At 51.9% G+C, this 15,984-nt stretch overlaps 2 protein-coding genes and 1 non-coding gene across 4 annotated transcripts; all 3 read right to left on the bottom strand.

Annotated features, from left to right (window-relative positions):
* Positions 1-90: 90 nt before the first annotated feature.
* Trnad-guc (transfer RNA aspartic acid (anticodon GUC)) lies at positions 91-162 on the bottom strand. The gene has a single exon. It is a non-coding gene; the product is annotated as a tRNA-Asp (tRNA).
* A 159-nt stretch (positions 163-321) lies between these two features.
* LOC128720594 (uncharacterized) lies at positions 322-8,826 on the bottom strand. Its single transcript, XM_053814274.1, has 10 exons — positions 8,781-8,826; positions 7,753-7,946; positions 6,475-7,666; positions 6,015-6,408; positions 5,715-5,934; positions 5,417-5,645; positions 4,347-5,317; positions 1,353-1,664; positions 1,044-1,284; positions 322-965 (listed from the first exon to the last, which is right to left on the bottom strand). The coding sequence occupies exons 1-10, from the start codon at positions 8,824-8,826 to the stop codon at positions 472-474; spliced, it is 4,293 nt and encodes a 1,430-aa protein (XP_053670249.1). The 3' UTR covers positions 322-471.
* A 1,685-nt stretch (positions 8,827-10,511) lies between these two features.
* On the bottom strand, positions 10,512-15,679 carry LOC128721510 (PAX3- and PAX7-binding protein 1). 2 transcript variants are annotated; one of them, XM_053815266.1, is made up of 8 exons: positions 15,143-15,679; positions 14,150-14,460; positions 13,061-13,307; positions 12,819-12,995; positions 12,049-12,750; positions 11,249-11,978; positions 10,840-11,163; positions 10,512-10,747 (listed from the first exon to the last, which is right to left on the bottom strand). In XM_053815266.1, exons 1-8 carry the CDS (start codon positions 15,462-15,464, stop codon positions 10,660-10,662), a joined length of 2,901 nt encoding a protein of 966 aa, XP_053671241.1. In that variant the 5' UTR covers positions 15,465-15,679; the 3' UTR covers positions 10,512-10,659. The 2 variants fall into 2 exon arrangements, with proteins under 2 accessions (XP_053671241.1, XP_053671242.1); XM_053815267.1 differs by lacking the exon at positions 15,143-15,679 and having other exon boundaries at positions 14,145-14,183.
* Between the last annotated feature and the right edge of the window lie 305 nt (positions 15,680-15,984).

Genomic DNA, 15,984 nt, shown 5'->3' with positions numbered 1-15,984 from the left:
TTATGCTGACTTATTATCAGTTTTGGAACTGAATTTAGTGTAATTTAATTCATTTCGATTAACAAAAATGAATTATAAAAAGATTTCTTCCTCCCCGACGGGGAATCGAACCCCGGTCTCCCGCGTGACAGGCGGGGATACTGACCACTATACTATCGAGGACTTGAGATATTGCATAATAATAATGCAATTTTTCGAGCAGTTAGAACACAGTAATCTAAACGCGCATCTTCCCGCCCAAGTGCATGCGCATTCATCACCATCATGGCAGGAAACTAAAAAGATCCTTTCATTATACTTGCACGCATGTTTGTGTGAGTGATTTTTATTGGTTGTAAATTCTAACATAAAAAAAATTACGATGCCTAACATGCACATATCGCATAATGCTGCTTGGTACCGGTGACGCACGTGGGCGGCGCCGGTTCGAAGAGAGCAGGAAGTCCCAATCCACCCGGGGGAGCTTCTTCTTCAGTCGCGCTCGCTGCACAGGCCGCACATTTGGCCCTTGTGCACGGTTGGCAGCAGCAGATTGACAATCCCTTCAGGGCCATACTGCACGACGGCCCCATTCAGCTGGTTCTCCACCACCAACACGCCCTCCCGATCGATGTACACCCGGAAATCGTAAAACTCGTCATCCGGCGGGTACTGATACACGATGTTGCGCAAATCAATCAGCTGTTCGTCGTTAATGTTCACGGTCATGGTCGCCGGGGTGCTGTTGTTACCGTTCTTACCCGCACCACCTGATCCCGGCTCGTAGATCAAATAGTTGCCCCCGGTGTAGATCTGTACGCCCTTCTGCTCGTCCAGCACGAAGATGGCCATTTTGGGCGTGAGAGAGCAATCCGCCGTCAAAAGGAAGCTATCCCGAACCCGGTATTCGTCCCGAATCGCATCCGTCAGCTGCACGATGCGATCGTTGAAGGTGGTCAGTTTGTTATGCACCAAGCTGCACACACCTGCATAAGGCACAAAAGGACGTTAAAGAAAAGCCCTCAAAACTCTGCACGTGAAGCTGTCCCCGAAGTGTTACTTACTGAGAAATCCGTACTCGATCCGTGACGTGTACGAGTGTTGCATCTTCACGTTGTGGTAGAAGCGAGATGGGAACCAGATCGTCCCTCCGTTGATCTGGATTTCCGTATCATTCGACCACTGCAGGACGCGTGCCTGCACGTCAATGTGGTCGGTCATGTTGAGTGTGTTGACACGTCCTGGCACAACCGCTGACACGGCGTGATCCAATCGATGCAGCAGCATATCGATCCACGATGGGAGCTGTCATCGAGAAGGAGAGAGAAAGCCGATAATTTCAGGGAACCTCACACAGACGTAGGGTCACCTACCTTGGTGAACTTGAAATGCGCATCAAGCCCCGAAACCGTCGTTAGCGGACTAAACCGATCCGGGCGACATTCGCCCGAAAATGGTGGCGGTGTCAGGCGCAGGATCTCCTTCGGGCAGCTGCGATCCTTGGTGTCAAGGGCCCGATAAATGCGCTCCACGTAGTCCGGCAGGTGGTACGACACGTTGAACGCGATCCGTGGTTCCTTGGGGCATTGTTTCGGCACCTTAGTTTCACCAAACACAACCTCTCCGGTGAGCTCGAATGGGCGCTGCAGAAACACCAGAGGCCGGTAGTCCGCCGAAAAGCACATCTGTGGAGGTCACCATTGCTCATTAGTAGAGGAATGCGTCAAAAGGTCCTTCTATTGAATGCTTAAAGCGGAGGGTGAATTTCGTAGCCACTGACGTCACGCCGATTTTCGCAGGCAAACGCGCAGGCAAACATGCTTCCGAAGGAACGGGACGGTTTAACGGTTACCATGGGAACGGAATTGTTTGGTTGTTGCTCCCCCGATGGTGACTACTAGAGCCTAGAGTGTGTTCGGCTCACTGCACCAACATATCTACCCCAATGCAAGGGAAGATACTTTCGTTTTTCGTTTGCTTTTTTCTCCACGAACACGAACGCAGCATACATTGAAGTGTATCCTTTGCTGCGGTACTTCTCATTTGACGTGAAACCGACGAACGAGCAGGGTGCAAATTGTGCGTGTAACGAAATACCCCCGAAACGAGTGAAAACGTAGAGGCTCTTTTTTACGAATAAAACGTCTAAATTTGCTGTGAACTCAAAACCCACGTCTGTGGCAGGAGTGTGTGTTCGGGTTTTGTCTTTGTCTGCTCGTTTCCGAGGAGTATCAAATTGCAAAAAGGAATTGCGTGCCGTGCTGTTACAAAGCCTTACAAAAAATCAATCGTAGACAGAGTCACTGGGTGGTTTTCTAAAAAAATTGCAATGGCTACGGTAAGTAGCGAGAGCTGCACCTGACACTAGAACTATGCTCCATTTCCGGACCTTTCTCATCCACCAAACAGCTCGAACAGAAGCGTGAAGCATTCCGGAAGTACCTCGAGTCGGCGGGAGCGATCGATTGTCTCAGCAAAGCGCTGATCCGGCTGTACCAGGAAGAACACAAACCGGAAGATGCGTGCAAATTCATCCGGCGGGTTTTGTGCGAAAACTGCCCCACCGACGAGCAGGTGGTCGAGAGTATGGCCGAGCTAGCTGAAGCCCGCAAGCGCATCCTGCGGCTCGAACGCGACAAGCGCGGACTCACACTGAACGTACGCCGATCGGCGAGTGAAAACGACCTTGCCCTCGAGACTGGCTTCGAGGGTCTAGCGGAGGATGAAACCTGCAGCTCGCTACTTAAAACCCACCTCACGCGGGAGGTGCTCGATGAGCTAAAGGACACGAAAACACCGGTCTACAAGTCGACACTGCTCGATTGTGTCCAATCGGGGTTGAAGAATCGTGACTCACACGTGGGAGTGTACGCGGCTGATCCGGCTTCGTACAGCGTGTTTGCGGGCCTATTTGATCCACTGATCGAGGAGTATCACGCTGGGTTTGGACGGGAAGAGCAGCAACCTGATCTTAGCTGGGGTGAACCGTCGGAGCTGGAAAACCCCGATCCGGAAGGTCTGTACGTCGTGTCTACACGCGTCCGTTGTGGCCGTTCGGTGGAAGGATTTCCGTTTCATCCACGCATGCAGGAAGACCAGTACGAAGACATCTGTGAGAAGGTGCGAGCGGCTCTGGCTGAGCTGCCGGAGGAGTTGCAGGGCGAGCTGCATCTGCTCGAATCAATGGACGCATCCCAGAAGCAGGAGCTGATCGAGAGTCACTACTTGTTCAAGGAGTGCGATCGGTTCCTGGATGAAGCTCAGGCTAACCGGTTCTTCCCGGCCGGACGAGCCATCTTTTTGAATGAAGCAAAAACGTTCCTTGTGTGGGTTAACGAGGAGGATCACCTGCGGATCATCTCCATGCAACCGGGTGCGGATATCGGTAAGATTGCAGGTGTCCTTTAAACAGGTGTCTTGACTGTTTTAACGATTCTGTCACTGATGTGCTTCTTGCAGCGCAAGTCTACCAACGATTTGTGACCGGACTGGAGACACTTGGCAGCCAGATCCCTTTCCAGCGTGACGAGAGGTTGGGATATCTGACGTTCTGTCCTACCAATCTCGGGACGGCCATTCGCGCCTCAGTACACATCAAGCTACCGAAGCTGAGCGCCAACAAGGCTCGCATGGAGGAGGCAGCCACATCGCTGAAGTTGCAGATCCGTGGCGCTCAAGGTGAACACACGGACACTGACAACGACGTGCTGGATGTCTCGAACAAACGGCGGCTCGGGATCACCGAGTTTGAAGCCGTTAAAGAGATGATCGACGGTGTGAGGGCACTGATCGAGCTAGAGAAGCAGCTCGAGGAGGGTGGTGGTGATGCGGAAGCTGCTGGAGGTGAAGAACCTGCTGCGGAGGAAGCCGAATAGGCGGTAACGTTTTTGGGAGTTTGGAAGGATTCAACGCCAAAACTATTAAAGCTTTGAATTTGCGCTTTAACGCTTTCTGCTGGAACAATCAAGACGTGCAGCGGCATCAACTTTTATGCAAATAAGGCTCGTGTTGCTCATGTGTGTGTTTTTGTGTAGGCAAGCATTGCTATTAAATTGTTCTTCTCACGTTAACTGACATGACTGGCTTTTATGTTCTAATAGTAATCCGAAATCCCATCTTGATAACGTACATAGGAATCCTGGATATGTTCCAAGATGCCACTGACATACAGGTGCTCTGTGCGACAACTTTTTCACGTATGAGAAACGCAACTACATCCCAAGGACACAGCTGACATGGTCCACCAAGGGCGAATCGTGCAATCTCAGTCCCCCCAAGCGTTCGCGACGATGGGTGCGCAAAAAATTGACCCTTCCCTGATTGAGTTTAATTCAATTGAAATCCGAACACCCGACAGCGCCACCTACCTTCCAGTTGGAGCTGTTCCATTCCTGACGCGTCAACGAGAAGAACACCCGCGCAGCCCGGTCACACTTGAAGTTGGTGTACTGCGACACGATGTCCCACTTGTGCAGCACCTTCACCTCATCCCGGCTCCCCTCAGGCTTCGGAATGGTGTGGGCCAATATCAGGTTCACGCGCAACACCTCGTTCTCGGGTACGGCCGGTTGCTTGGAGTAGTTCTGCGTGTCCCACTTGAGCGTACCCTGCAGCAGCGTCTTCTGATCGTTCGCGATCAGCAACGTAAAGTGCTTGTCCCGCCCGATGTGGATCGTGTTCAGCTGAATCAGGCTCACGATCCGCAGCAGGTTGTTGACCAGCGAGAACGGTGCCTTCGTCAGTACCTTCGCGTTGTCCAGTATGTCCGTCTCGAGCATGAACATCACGTTGTCTTTGGTGTAGTCCTGGTGCATCCGAGCCAGCAGCTGAATGCCGAGATCCTCCAACCGGTAACCGTACTTCGTGATGTCTTCGTCCTTTGGCTCGAGCGTGGCCACCGCCGGGTCGTTGGCCGGCGTGTTACGCGTCCGACTCTTGATCGAGATCCCGCTCGTCATGTTCTCAGGCCGGTAGAAACTGTAGCTGATTGCTTTACCCGCGATATCCCACACGATCTCGTTGTTCACTGGGATGTACACCAGAAAGCCCTGCTCACGGATCGTCGAGTACTCGACGTCATCGATGGGGTTGTAGCTCCGAATCTTCACCACCGCGTAGGATGAGTAGCGCACGTCAACCTGATTGCTGCGTGCCACCTTATCCATCAGCATCACCTGTTGGGTCGTATTCCCGCGCACTGTCGCCAACACCGTGTTCTCGATCAGGATGTCTGCTGGGGTGCCGAGAAGCGTTGGGAGTGCGTACTTGATCATGAACGGTCGCCGGACGATCTGCATGTTCACGTGGCTATCCCGCAGCAGGTTGATGCGGTTAATAACTGCCGAGAGCGAGAGAGAGAGAGAGAGACAGGGCAGTGCAACATCGAGGATGGGCGAATTGTGAAGATCCCTTTGGTACCTCTACGATATCTACTTACTGTTTCCGTCGGTGAGGTTATGGAAGGTGGTCTGGTTGAGATGGTAGCACAGCACGGCCTTACCCTCGAACTGCACGATAAACTCGAAGTGCAGCGGTGTTGGGCTGATGGTGGACAACTTCATCGCCTTCAGGATGCTGTTCAACCGGTCCAACCGCAGGTGGCTCGAGTTGAACGTTGTCAATCGGTTGATCACTGCATCGCTCAGCCCGCGAGCCTTAATGTACAACTAGGGATCGAGGAAAGCAGGCGTGATAGTCCGTTGTTCGGACATCTTGAGAGACGTACTACAACTCACCCCCAGCTGGCCGGTGAACCGTCCGAGAGCTTCCGTGTCGAACTTCAGTGAAGCGATCATCGGGAGATCTGTCTGATGACTTCCAATCAGCATCGTCTGCAACATCGAGCCGATGTGGAACTTCCTGTCACGGTAATCGAACAGGTAGTTTCCGGTGACCCAGTACTTCGGTGCTGGTGCGTCTGGAAGCTGGCGGGTCATGTACGCCAGCAGCAACTTTCTGGAAGACAATTCGGGATTGAGAGATACGCATTTTGAGAACCAGAGACTTTAAGAACAGCGGACTAAGCGGCCCCTTACAGATGCTGATAGCAAGGATAGGTCGTCGCCGAGATACTGAGCACCGTCGTACGGTAGAAGTTGATCATGTGTGGGTCGTTTTCCGTTTTAATGACACTGTACAACCCCAGCAGCCGACCCGGTGTTGGATTCGAGAACAGCAGCATCGTAAAAGCGGCTACACGCAGTTGAAGTGGACTCTTGCGCGAATGGAAGATCGGCCAGTACGTCTCATACACCTGGTTCGGGCGGAGATGTGCCGTCGGTAGCATCGCCAACATCGCCAGGAAGCGAATGTCCGTGTTCTGTTTGTAGTCCGCCCGGATGATCGGGTCCAGGTACTCGGCGACGTTCTCGAGCTGCAAGTTACCCAGCCCCTGCAGGTACAGCATCTGCTGTTCGTACTCGAAGCTATCTGTGAGAATAGAGCATCAAGGACATCAAGGACATCCCGTAAACCGCGCCAGTTTGGAACACTTACTCAGGAACAGATCGAAGTACATCTTGACGTACTTCTCGAACGTATCCGCCGTAAGCTTGCCCGCCACGAACGTGTTGTAGATCATCGTCGCGTAACTGAGCACCGCCGCATGCTTAATGTCCGGCCGATCGGCTCCAACCTCCAGGAACACCTCGCACTCCTTCACCAGCTCCGAGGACGGTTCGGCCATATAAAACGGCAACGAAATCAGCAACTGCACGGCCGTCATCGGGTTAACCTGTTTGTTCATGATCAGATCACGCGTCAGCAGGATCGTCGAGGTCGTACCGGTTCGCGGGACAATCTCAAGGAAGATGTTCCGGGCCGTCTCCTGCCGATACGACGTACCCAGGTCGATCTCCTCGTACAGCTGCTTGAGCGTCTCCACATCCATCGTACCCATCAACCGGATGATCTCCGACACCGTCTCATCGTACGGTTCCTTCAGCTTATTATCCACCGTCTCGAGGTTGTCAGCCATCGCGTTCAACAGCGCCGCCGTGCGGTTGATCAGCTTCTCCTTCGACTTTGGACTACGTCCACCGGTCGCCTCCAGATCGGGACTATCGAACAGGATCGGGCTGAACGTTTTTGCCATCCCATTCACGATGTCCACCGGTGGATCGCGACCGGCAGCTTCCTCCAGCAACACGTGCTGTTCGTATCGAAGAACCACACGCGAGTACAAGAACTGCGGATAGTACGACTCGAGCGTCCGGATGTTGGTACGCATTGTACCATCCAGCTCCGTCAGCATATACCTGTAAGGTTCCACCTTACGAAGCTTGTAATTCGCAATCCGTGACGTGATCGCCTGCGGTTGCTTATTCGGGATGCAGTGATTCTGGGGGATGTTGCTGCGCGTCAGATAAATCGCACCCCGATAGATCGAACACCGATCCATGCCGTACGTTTTGGAGATCTCGAACACGTTCGACGCGTTCACGACGAAGTACTCCGTTGGGCAACTGCCAAAGATGCCCTGTTCGTCGACAACGTACGCGCCAGGACCGTCACCGTGAGCCTGCAGCAAGGATGCAAGTGCTCGCTTGATGTTGGCCGACCAAACCGGCTCGTCCAGCTTGAACTGGATGCTGAGGATCGTGTCGTTGGCGATCGCGATGCGGAACGGCCTCAGGAGAGCCGATATGTCACCGTCACCTTGTGGGATGTGATGCTGATCCAGCTCGATCTGCGTGTTTGTGAGCGTCAGGATCGAATTTTGAGGTACAATTGCGACGACAGGGAATCGAAAGGAACCCTCCATGGGACACTTACCGTTGCTGCGAGAGTATTTGCATCGTATCGGTGCACCCGTAGGTAGCCATTTAGGTACCACATGTAGTTGTCGGTTGCGTGCACATCCGGCACGAGCGTCACGTCCGTCTCCAGCCGGTAGCGGATGTCGTAGTTTGGGGGAAAGATATCAAACGCGTCACACCAGCCGACGAGGAACGGCGCGAACAGCAAGGCTGCAAAAGGGTTTTGTATCGTTTGTTAGGTTCGCAACACCGTACACTTTTCGGGAGCTGATCTACCAGGATATTCTAAAAATCGCCGGTCTTATAAAAATCCTTACTCTTGAAAGTCTTGAGCCCATTTTTTACAAAATGCAAATCTACAAAATTAACGTCCCATGCTCTCCAACATAGTGTTGTGGAAAGTAAAAAAAGCGATCAATGATCACGAAACAGACTTGTTGACAAACCAAAAAAGGAAACCCTGAATTCCTGCTTCCGGCGCCATTCGAGCGTTCGGAAACAACCCGCTGATAACGCCACCCACGACCAGGTCTTTCGAGTGAGCCTAAAAGATGACGCATAGACGAATTCCCAGCACCAGATCGTACGTCCAGAACACCCATGGGAAACAGTGTGGCTTTTCTTCGACTACGAACTCACGAGAAACCACATGAAGAGATCCCTTGTGGTATGATCGCACCAATGCCTTTCTTCACTTTCCCACCGAAGATAACTGACACCAATTGAATGCCGCCAAAGGTCAACTCCGGCGAGGCGCTGGTGTCGTGCAGTAAACCATCAGAAAAGCGCGATTCTTTGAACCCTCACAACTCTGCGGGTCTTTCATTTTAGTGCCTTTGTTCTTATCACTGGGTGACGTATTTTTTTGGGGGGGAGGGGCGACCAATGTACCACAAATTGTGCAAAATGCACTTCCCCACACGCCGGTTCCGATAAGCTAGTTATCACCAACCGGGTTTACATGCTTCCTTTGGGAACTACTTCTCTAGAACCCGTTTTTTTTTTCACTTCACCACCAGGGACATTCCGGAACTCGTTACTAACCCCACAACACCGACGGATGCCGACGTCGGTGCACAACGGCACCCATGGCTGCTTCCGGACGTCCGGATCACTCAGGAATTGCACGATTTTTCACACACACACACGCGGAGGAACTGGTCAAAATTCCACCAACGAAACCCACTCGCAGGACGTTCTTGTAAGGACGCGCACGAACAGCAGTAGTATGTTCACAGGACACTCAATTGGACAGGTGATGCGAACACACGATCAGCGCATCCTTGCAGATGGTTCCACATCCACCAAAACCGTGAAGTCCCGCAACACGTCAACCCGATCCGCGAATCAATCCGAGCCGTGCGATAGCCGCAACATAACTGACGATCAACATCGAGTTGCTTTGGTTATATCCACTCCCGTGGCCACCGCAGCCACGACGAGTTGCTTGCAGTCAATTGACCAATCTGGATGGTTGCAGGGCCGGTTGCAGGTGGGGGAGGACACTTAACCGTTTCTGATCGATGACGTCGTGACCCCGGTGTCATCCAGCTGCGCGCAACGCGTGTGTGTGGGCCGGTCGATCGCGTGCAAATCAACGACGGACGAAGCGTATCAGCAGACTGACTGCGACTGACTCGTCCAAGCTGGACTGGCCAAACCAAGAACCCAGATCCTGGTTCTGGAGAGCCGCCAGTGAGAGAGAAAAAGAGAGAAAAAACGATCACTCCAGAGTGTTTTTAGGTTTGTTTAACACCACAAACCACCCCAATACCGGGAACAGTTTGCTGATAAGCCGCTCGTCCTTTCAACCGCAAACCGCGCGAAACCCACCGCCCGACCCACAGCCGAATGATGCAACCGTCTATAAGCGGAGAAATGAATGAATGGAATGTTGGCCCTACACGGTGGCCAGAAACCGTGGCCGGCAAACGCATACACGCGGGTGAGATGAAAGCGAGAACCGTTCGGGAGGTTCTTTTTTTTCGGTCCCTGCCAGCCGTAGTAGGCGATAAGAAAATTCGACCGAACCGTTGTGCTCGCCCCCAGCTTTTCAGTGCTTTATCACGGTGTCTCACGTTTCGGGAGGAACGCCTCGCCGGAACCGCTTTGTTGCTTCTCCGCCCATCTACGGACGGGATCCGTTGGCGTCCTCCGGGACTGCATCGCAATCAGCTGGGAGGAAAGATTGATTGCCGAAAGGTTGTTTTTGGTTCACCGCAATTGGCAACGTGTGTGCCAGGCCCAAAACGTGATCAGCTTCAATTTTCGATGGCGCCGATGGTGCGATCCGGCTGCTTGTCAATCTTCATTGTGTTTGCGCCTGCAGCACAGGATACGACACCGTGATTGATGTCCTCGATGTGGTGTCACCCGGGCGGATGCGCTTTCGATCAATATCGTGTGGTGGGGGGCAGGATATTTTTAGCCCAGGGTTGCGCGGTTTCTTTTTGTGCACTGTGACCACTCACAAGGACATCGATGGCGATGTCCAAGAGGAAACAGCCATCATGCTTCACAGATGACATCATGCTTCGTCGTGGGATTTGGTGCATTGCAATTCATTAACATCACTTAAGGGTGTTCCTGTTGTGGCGAGAGAAACGCATCCTTTACATAAATTGTTCACGACACGGGGTGCCGAACTTTCTACGCAATTAGTCCTCCCGGAAGGACCACCCGCGTTTGCTCCAGTTTTGTGGGGGTTTCTTTCGGAGAAAATCATCATTGAACTAACACGACACAGCGGAATGATTGTTTTATCCTTTTGCTTCCATTCGTTACGATCGAGAACACTGTGTTTATTTTTAACCATTGTTTTTTTTTTTTTGCTCAAATGATTAGCAATAAATATCGAAAAACGCCACGCCCATGCTGAGATGTGGTGCGGCCTTAAAAATGCGAATACGTGAGGAAAACGGGTCTATCGTGATCCCACCGTCTCTCGTTTTTGTTCACCGGACGCCACATGAAGACTGGACAGTATTTCTCGTAGCTGGTCGTGCAACTCCCTGGAGTTTATTGAGGAAAAAACGCACACGTGTTAGGACTTCCGCGCAAACGACGTCCTCCCGAGCGATCGGGATACGGGTACAACACTTACCCATTCGGAACGAGGGCCGGATCTAGCTGAGATTGCAAATGCCGCAGCATGGTGACGAACTGATCCATGCTCTGCACAACCGACGATCCGGATTGGAGCCACACACGCGGCAACGTGTACACGATGGTGGATGCCTTCGCGATCGCATCGACGGGTGAACAGACCCGCATCCCGTTCAGCAGATACCGGTTAAGTAGGGACGCGATGGCGAGGTCCTTCAGCGCCGCGTCGGCTACGATACCCTGCCAGCTGGTGATGTTCCGTAAAAGCTTCAACCCGCTGCAGAATTGCCGCTGGAAGAAGGATGATTTGGCTTCTTGAGCTCTGGAGAAAGATCGAAGGAAAAAAATGCGATTTCGTGATCAGTGCAGGTCGACCCTTGTGCAAGTTGTGTGTGGCCGGATCTTACTGCTTGGGAAAGATGGGAATAAACACGTCGTTGTCGATCGATTGCTTCATCTTGTCCAGAATCGCCTGGAAGAGCACTCGCAGGGATTTGCACGTCAGCCGCAACGAAGGATAATCTCGCACGTAGCGCTTTAGCAACCGCACCAACCGGAAGGTTTGGGTCGTCGATAGCGGATCCCAGTACTGCTCGACCAGGGCCGTCAGCTTCGGGAGGAATATTTTCTCCACCAGCGTCGGTATCAGCCGCACGTCTGGATCTTCAGCTAGTGCCGCTTCCGTGGTAGCAGAGCAGCCAAATAGGGCAACTGTACGGTACCAGGCTTGAGCCTCAAGCTCGACTGAGTCCACCGCCAACGGGTTCCAGCCGATGTTTTCGAGCCGAATCAATGGTCCCAATATCTTCGGCAGACACAAACTCACGTACGCGTCCTTGTACGCGGGCATATCGTGCTGACGCCACTGCTCGAACCGACCCAGGATACCCTCGAGTTCGCCATACTCTTCCGCAGCATCCGAGAATATTTCACGCGCTTCCAGCTCGATTGTCTGCAGCGCGGATCGATAGCGAGCGGCTTCCATGTCCGGGATTTCATCATCGCTCGACATGCCATCGTAGTGGCTGTCGGCTGTTTCGTTTTTCTCGCGATCCCGTCGCCGTCTGGTGCGTCGTCCTTCACGTTCCGCCGCCCGACGGATGCGCTCGGGATCGTCCGGGGGTCGTTTGACCATTTCTGCAAAAGAAACGAAATGCAAAAAAAAAATCTCAATAAAGGTACTACACCCGAATGATCGAATACTCACTGCTTATGTCCGTAACTTCCTTCACTTGATCGCGCATATCCTGCCTTCGGCGTTCGATCAACATGCCCGAATGTTTTCCCACTAACTGGAGTGATTTTTGCTCAAGCGCTGCTACGAGGGGTACCTTTTCGTTTAAGCACTCGACCAAATCGCTAACGTAACAGCGAAACTCCTGATAAAAGCGGTACTTGACCGCCGCAACCGGTGCCTTCTGTTCGCAGGACAGGTGATCCATCTGTAGCAGTTTGATTTCCTGAGTAATATGCTCGATGTCGCTGTCGTGCTTCTGGTTTAGTTCCGCCGTCGTTCGCTGGCGTTCCGTTAGCTGCGCAAGTATCTGCTGAGGCATACGCGGTCCGGTTGGTTTCGTATCGGTCGCCCTAAGCGGTCGTTTATGATCGTCGTTAACCGGCCGCCTTGCTAACAGTGTTCTGCTTGAGGCGGCGTACGCTTTCTCAAGGAGTGCCGCCGTGGACAGAGCACGCAGATCACCGGTACCATCGTCCACCTGTCGATCATCCATCAGACCGCCGGTGCTGGAGGATTTGTTTTGGAAAGTCTGATTGTAGGTGTTGTGTATTAAGTACTGCGAAATGACCGACTCTTGTTGCGCTGAAACTAGCTGGGCTCCCGTAACACCCTTGCGAATTTGCTGATTTTCCCACTCTTTCGTTTCTACGTCGGAATCTTCGGCATCGGAATCTGCGGAGGAAGTAGAAGGTACAATGAAGGTTTAAAGGCGTGCCACAGAGGGACGCTGTAGGTCCTACCTTCACGCTGCACGGCATAAAATTGTTCCCGACGTTCCTCGCGCTCTTTGGCACCGGTTATGGCGGACATATCGATCCGATCGTCATCTTCATCCGATCCGTCCCCATCGCCATCTTCCTGTACGGTTCGCTTTTTATTTTTGTCTTCCTTCGGTTCCTCCACGGGAATGAAGTCACCTGAAGCGAAAAAAAATGCATTATAATCCAAACACGACCATTCTAGACTTTCAAAGTCCGCTTACCTTGCTCGCGTGCTTTCTGGCGCCGTTTCCTGGCGGCATGAATCATGGCCGCATCCGGGATGACTCCGTTTTCAAGGCACAGCTTAAAGTTGCTCTGCGGTTTCGCAAACCGGTGATGGTGATGCTTCCCGTCACCCTCGTCGGCCGCGCTTGCTTCATCCTCCGAGGACATATCGTCCCGGCCGGCACACAGGGCCGCCCGACCGTTCAATATCATATTCTCGGGATCCGATTTCTTGACCACCAACTGCGCCAGACATCACGGTCACGTGGGGACGGTGGGAACGGAAAATATGCAAGCGAAAGAAGAAAACATGTATAAGCAAGGATACCAGCGACTGTCTATTTGTTTGCTTCGGTTCGCCGGCAAAGGTAGAGAGATGCAGAGCAGAATCGAGAGGATGCGCAAAAGCGGTGCAAATTTTGCCTTTACTTTTTACGATCTTTTTTACTTTTTACATCTTAGCCGCTTTCTTGGTTGGCATTCTGTGGGCGGGGGAGGTGTTTTCTAAGCCAACCGTGGAGGAAAATCAAATATGGTGACTACGGGGGAAATTGGTTCGGTAGTGGAATGCCGCAATATCATATGCCGGAAAATCGGTGCCATTGACACGTTTATCAGAACCAACCCGAGCCAATTTCATTGCACCATCTCGCGATGGCACTAATGGAAGAATTACGCGAATATGAAGCATTTCGAAGCTAACAAAACGGGAGTTTTGCAAACAAAGATCTAACTGAAGATAGATTTGGTCATACATTGCGTGACAGTAAACCTTCACCAATGAACCTAACGCTGGTTAAACACGCCGTATCCCTTTTCTTCAAGGACCAACACGCACGCATACATACAAGCACACGCATACAGTCACACACACTCTTGATGCACACAAGGAATGCACCGGAGGTAACGTGCAGCAAAACCATGTGCTAGAGCACGAAACCAGCGCAGGGCATTTCTTGCGTGCATGGTTTTCATTTATTTTATTTTTTTTGTTTTGCCCCGCACGAACGGTTTGGTGTTCGATAAAGTAAAATGTATTGAAACAAATGAAAGGGTAGTAGAAAATTGAATAATAATAACCTTACCACAAAGTCGTCTGTGCGTATTTCTGTTTGGATATTAGAGCTAGAATTTTCACACTTTTCCCTTTTTATCTTATCATTACTGTCGTGGTCGTACGACAAGGTGGTGGAAGGAGGAGAAGAGGAGAGATACTGCTTCCGGGCAGCGGTCGGTTTGCTGTGGCCGACGTCCTTGGCCGCGGTGACGGATGAGGCGCACGTGCCCGTGCCATTGCTTTTCTCCTGGTGCCGTTTCCGGCGCCGCTCCTTGTCGAGCGTTTTCATCACCTTCTTGCTGTGCGAGGACTTTTTCACTTGGAACACCTCGCCTTCCTCTGTTACCGGCCATTTTGGGTGGGACGTGGGGGAGGTGGCCGGATTCGACGATCGGCGATGAACAGGCGATTTCGCAGGGCGGGCAATGCGGCGATCGGCGATGAACCAAAACCAGGATGGAAACAGAAAGAAAGAAAGAAAAACGAACGGGAAAATGTGCCATTAAATGAGATCCTGAGCTCCAGTTGGGATGCGCGCCGGAGAGCCCGACGTAACACCGCCGTCCCGCCGTCTCCGCGCGGGTGAACCCTAAAGCGGAGACCATAGCAGATGCGTTGGCATTCGCCCAGGCACGTGGATGCTTCACAGCGTTACGCACTAGATCACTTTACTGATATTCTTCTGACAACCGAAAACCGTGTAATCGAGGGGCGGTGGAAGTTGGTTCGATTATCACCACACTTCGCCGCCAGTGCTCTTCTTCGGGACACTATTAATTTACATGAAACTTTCAGATTCTTTTCTTTTTGTTTTTGATTTGCGATCTAATCGTACCGGTCTTCTCGCGATCTTGTGGATGCTTACGTTCCGCCAGGGAAGCGATTCTCCACCCCGGATGAAGAACGAGCAAAGCAACAGCAAACACATTTTGGGCATGACGATAGATGGTCATGTTTTCTTTTTTCTTCTTTTCTTTGACGTGCGGATTCTTAGGTCAAGGGGGTAATAGATGTTTGTTACCTTCATCATCGAAACTAAGCAAAGAGGGCTTGGTGGTGCCCGTTCGCCCCGTGGCGGAACCTCCCTTGGAGGACTCCGTCCGGTGCTCTTTCCGCTTGCGTTCCGAGGACGCTGCGATCGCAGCTGCCCCAGTCGCAATGGCTGGACCTTCCGGTGCGAGTCCTGTTTCGGTCGGTGCCATCCGACCGTCGTCAATTTCGTCTTCATGGCCGATGTTGTTCGGAGCGTCCCTGCTCGACGGTGTGTTCTCCTCGTCTTCGTCTTCATAACCACTGAAAACACGTCGCTGGATGGGTTTTTTGGGCTTTCGGAACAGCGACATCGCTTTTCCGCCGCGTCGTCCGCTGCTCTTCCGGAGCTGGTGCCACTAGTGCGGTGTGTTATTGGTCCGTTTGATATGTTTCACTGGCGTTGGGACATGCCACGCCGATTTATTTCACTTCGTGGAGGTACTACGTTTGGCTGGCAGTTATTTTTGATTACTTTTACTGACCGATCAGGTGAAAAAACTGGATAAAAACACCCCAGACTACGGAGTTTTCCATTCGCATCGAGTGAAAATTTTCATTTTGACAGCTGCCTTGTTGCAGTGACGAAGTAGCGAGAGAGTGAGAGAAAGAGAAGGATACATGCAATTACAGTACCGGTCCAATGTTCAAGAAGAGAGAAAGAGATGAGTTGATTCTGTTTTCCGCATTATGGCACTGCGTGTATACCTCCCTGTCAACAGATCTAAATTTCCCCTTTTTATAGCATTGCGTTGGTTTTTTTTTTTAAATAAAACAAAAACAATCTCGAGTGATTTCGCAATTTGATAAAATATATTTCGACAACTTTTGAGC

Source organism: Anopheles nili, chromosome 2 (assembly GCF_943737925.1).
Source record: "Anopheles nili chromosome 2, idAnoNiliSN_F5_01, whole genome shotgun sequence".
NCBI lineage: Eukaryota > Metazoa > Arthropoda > Insecta > Diptera > Culicidae > Anopheles > Anopheles nili.
This window is presented reverse-complemented; position numbering and strand designations above follow the sequence as displayed.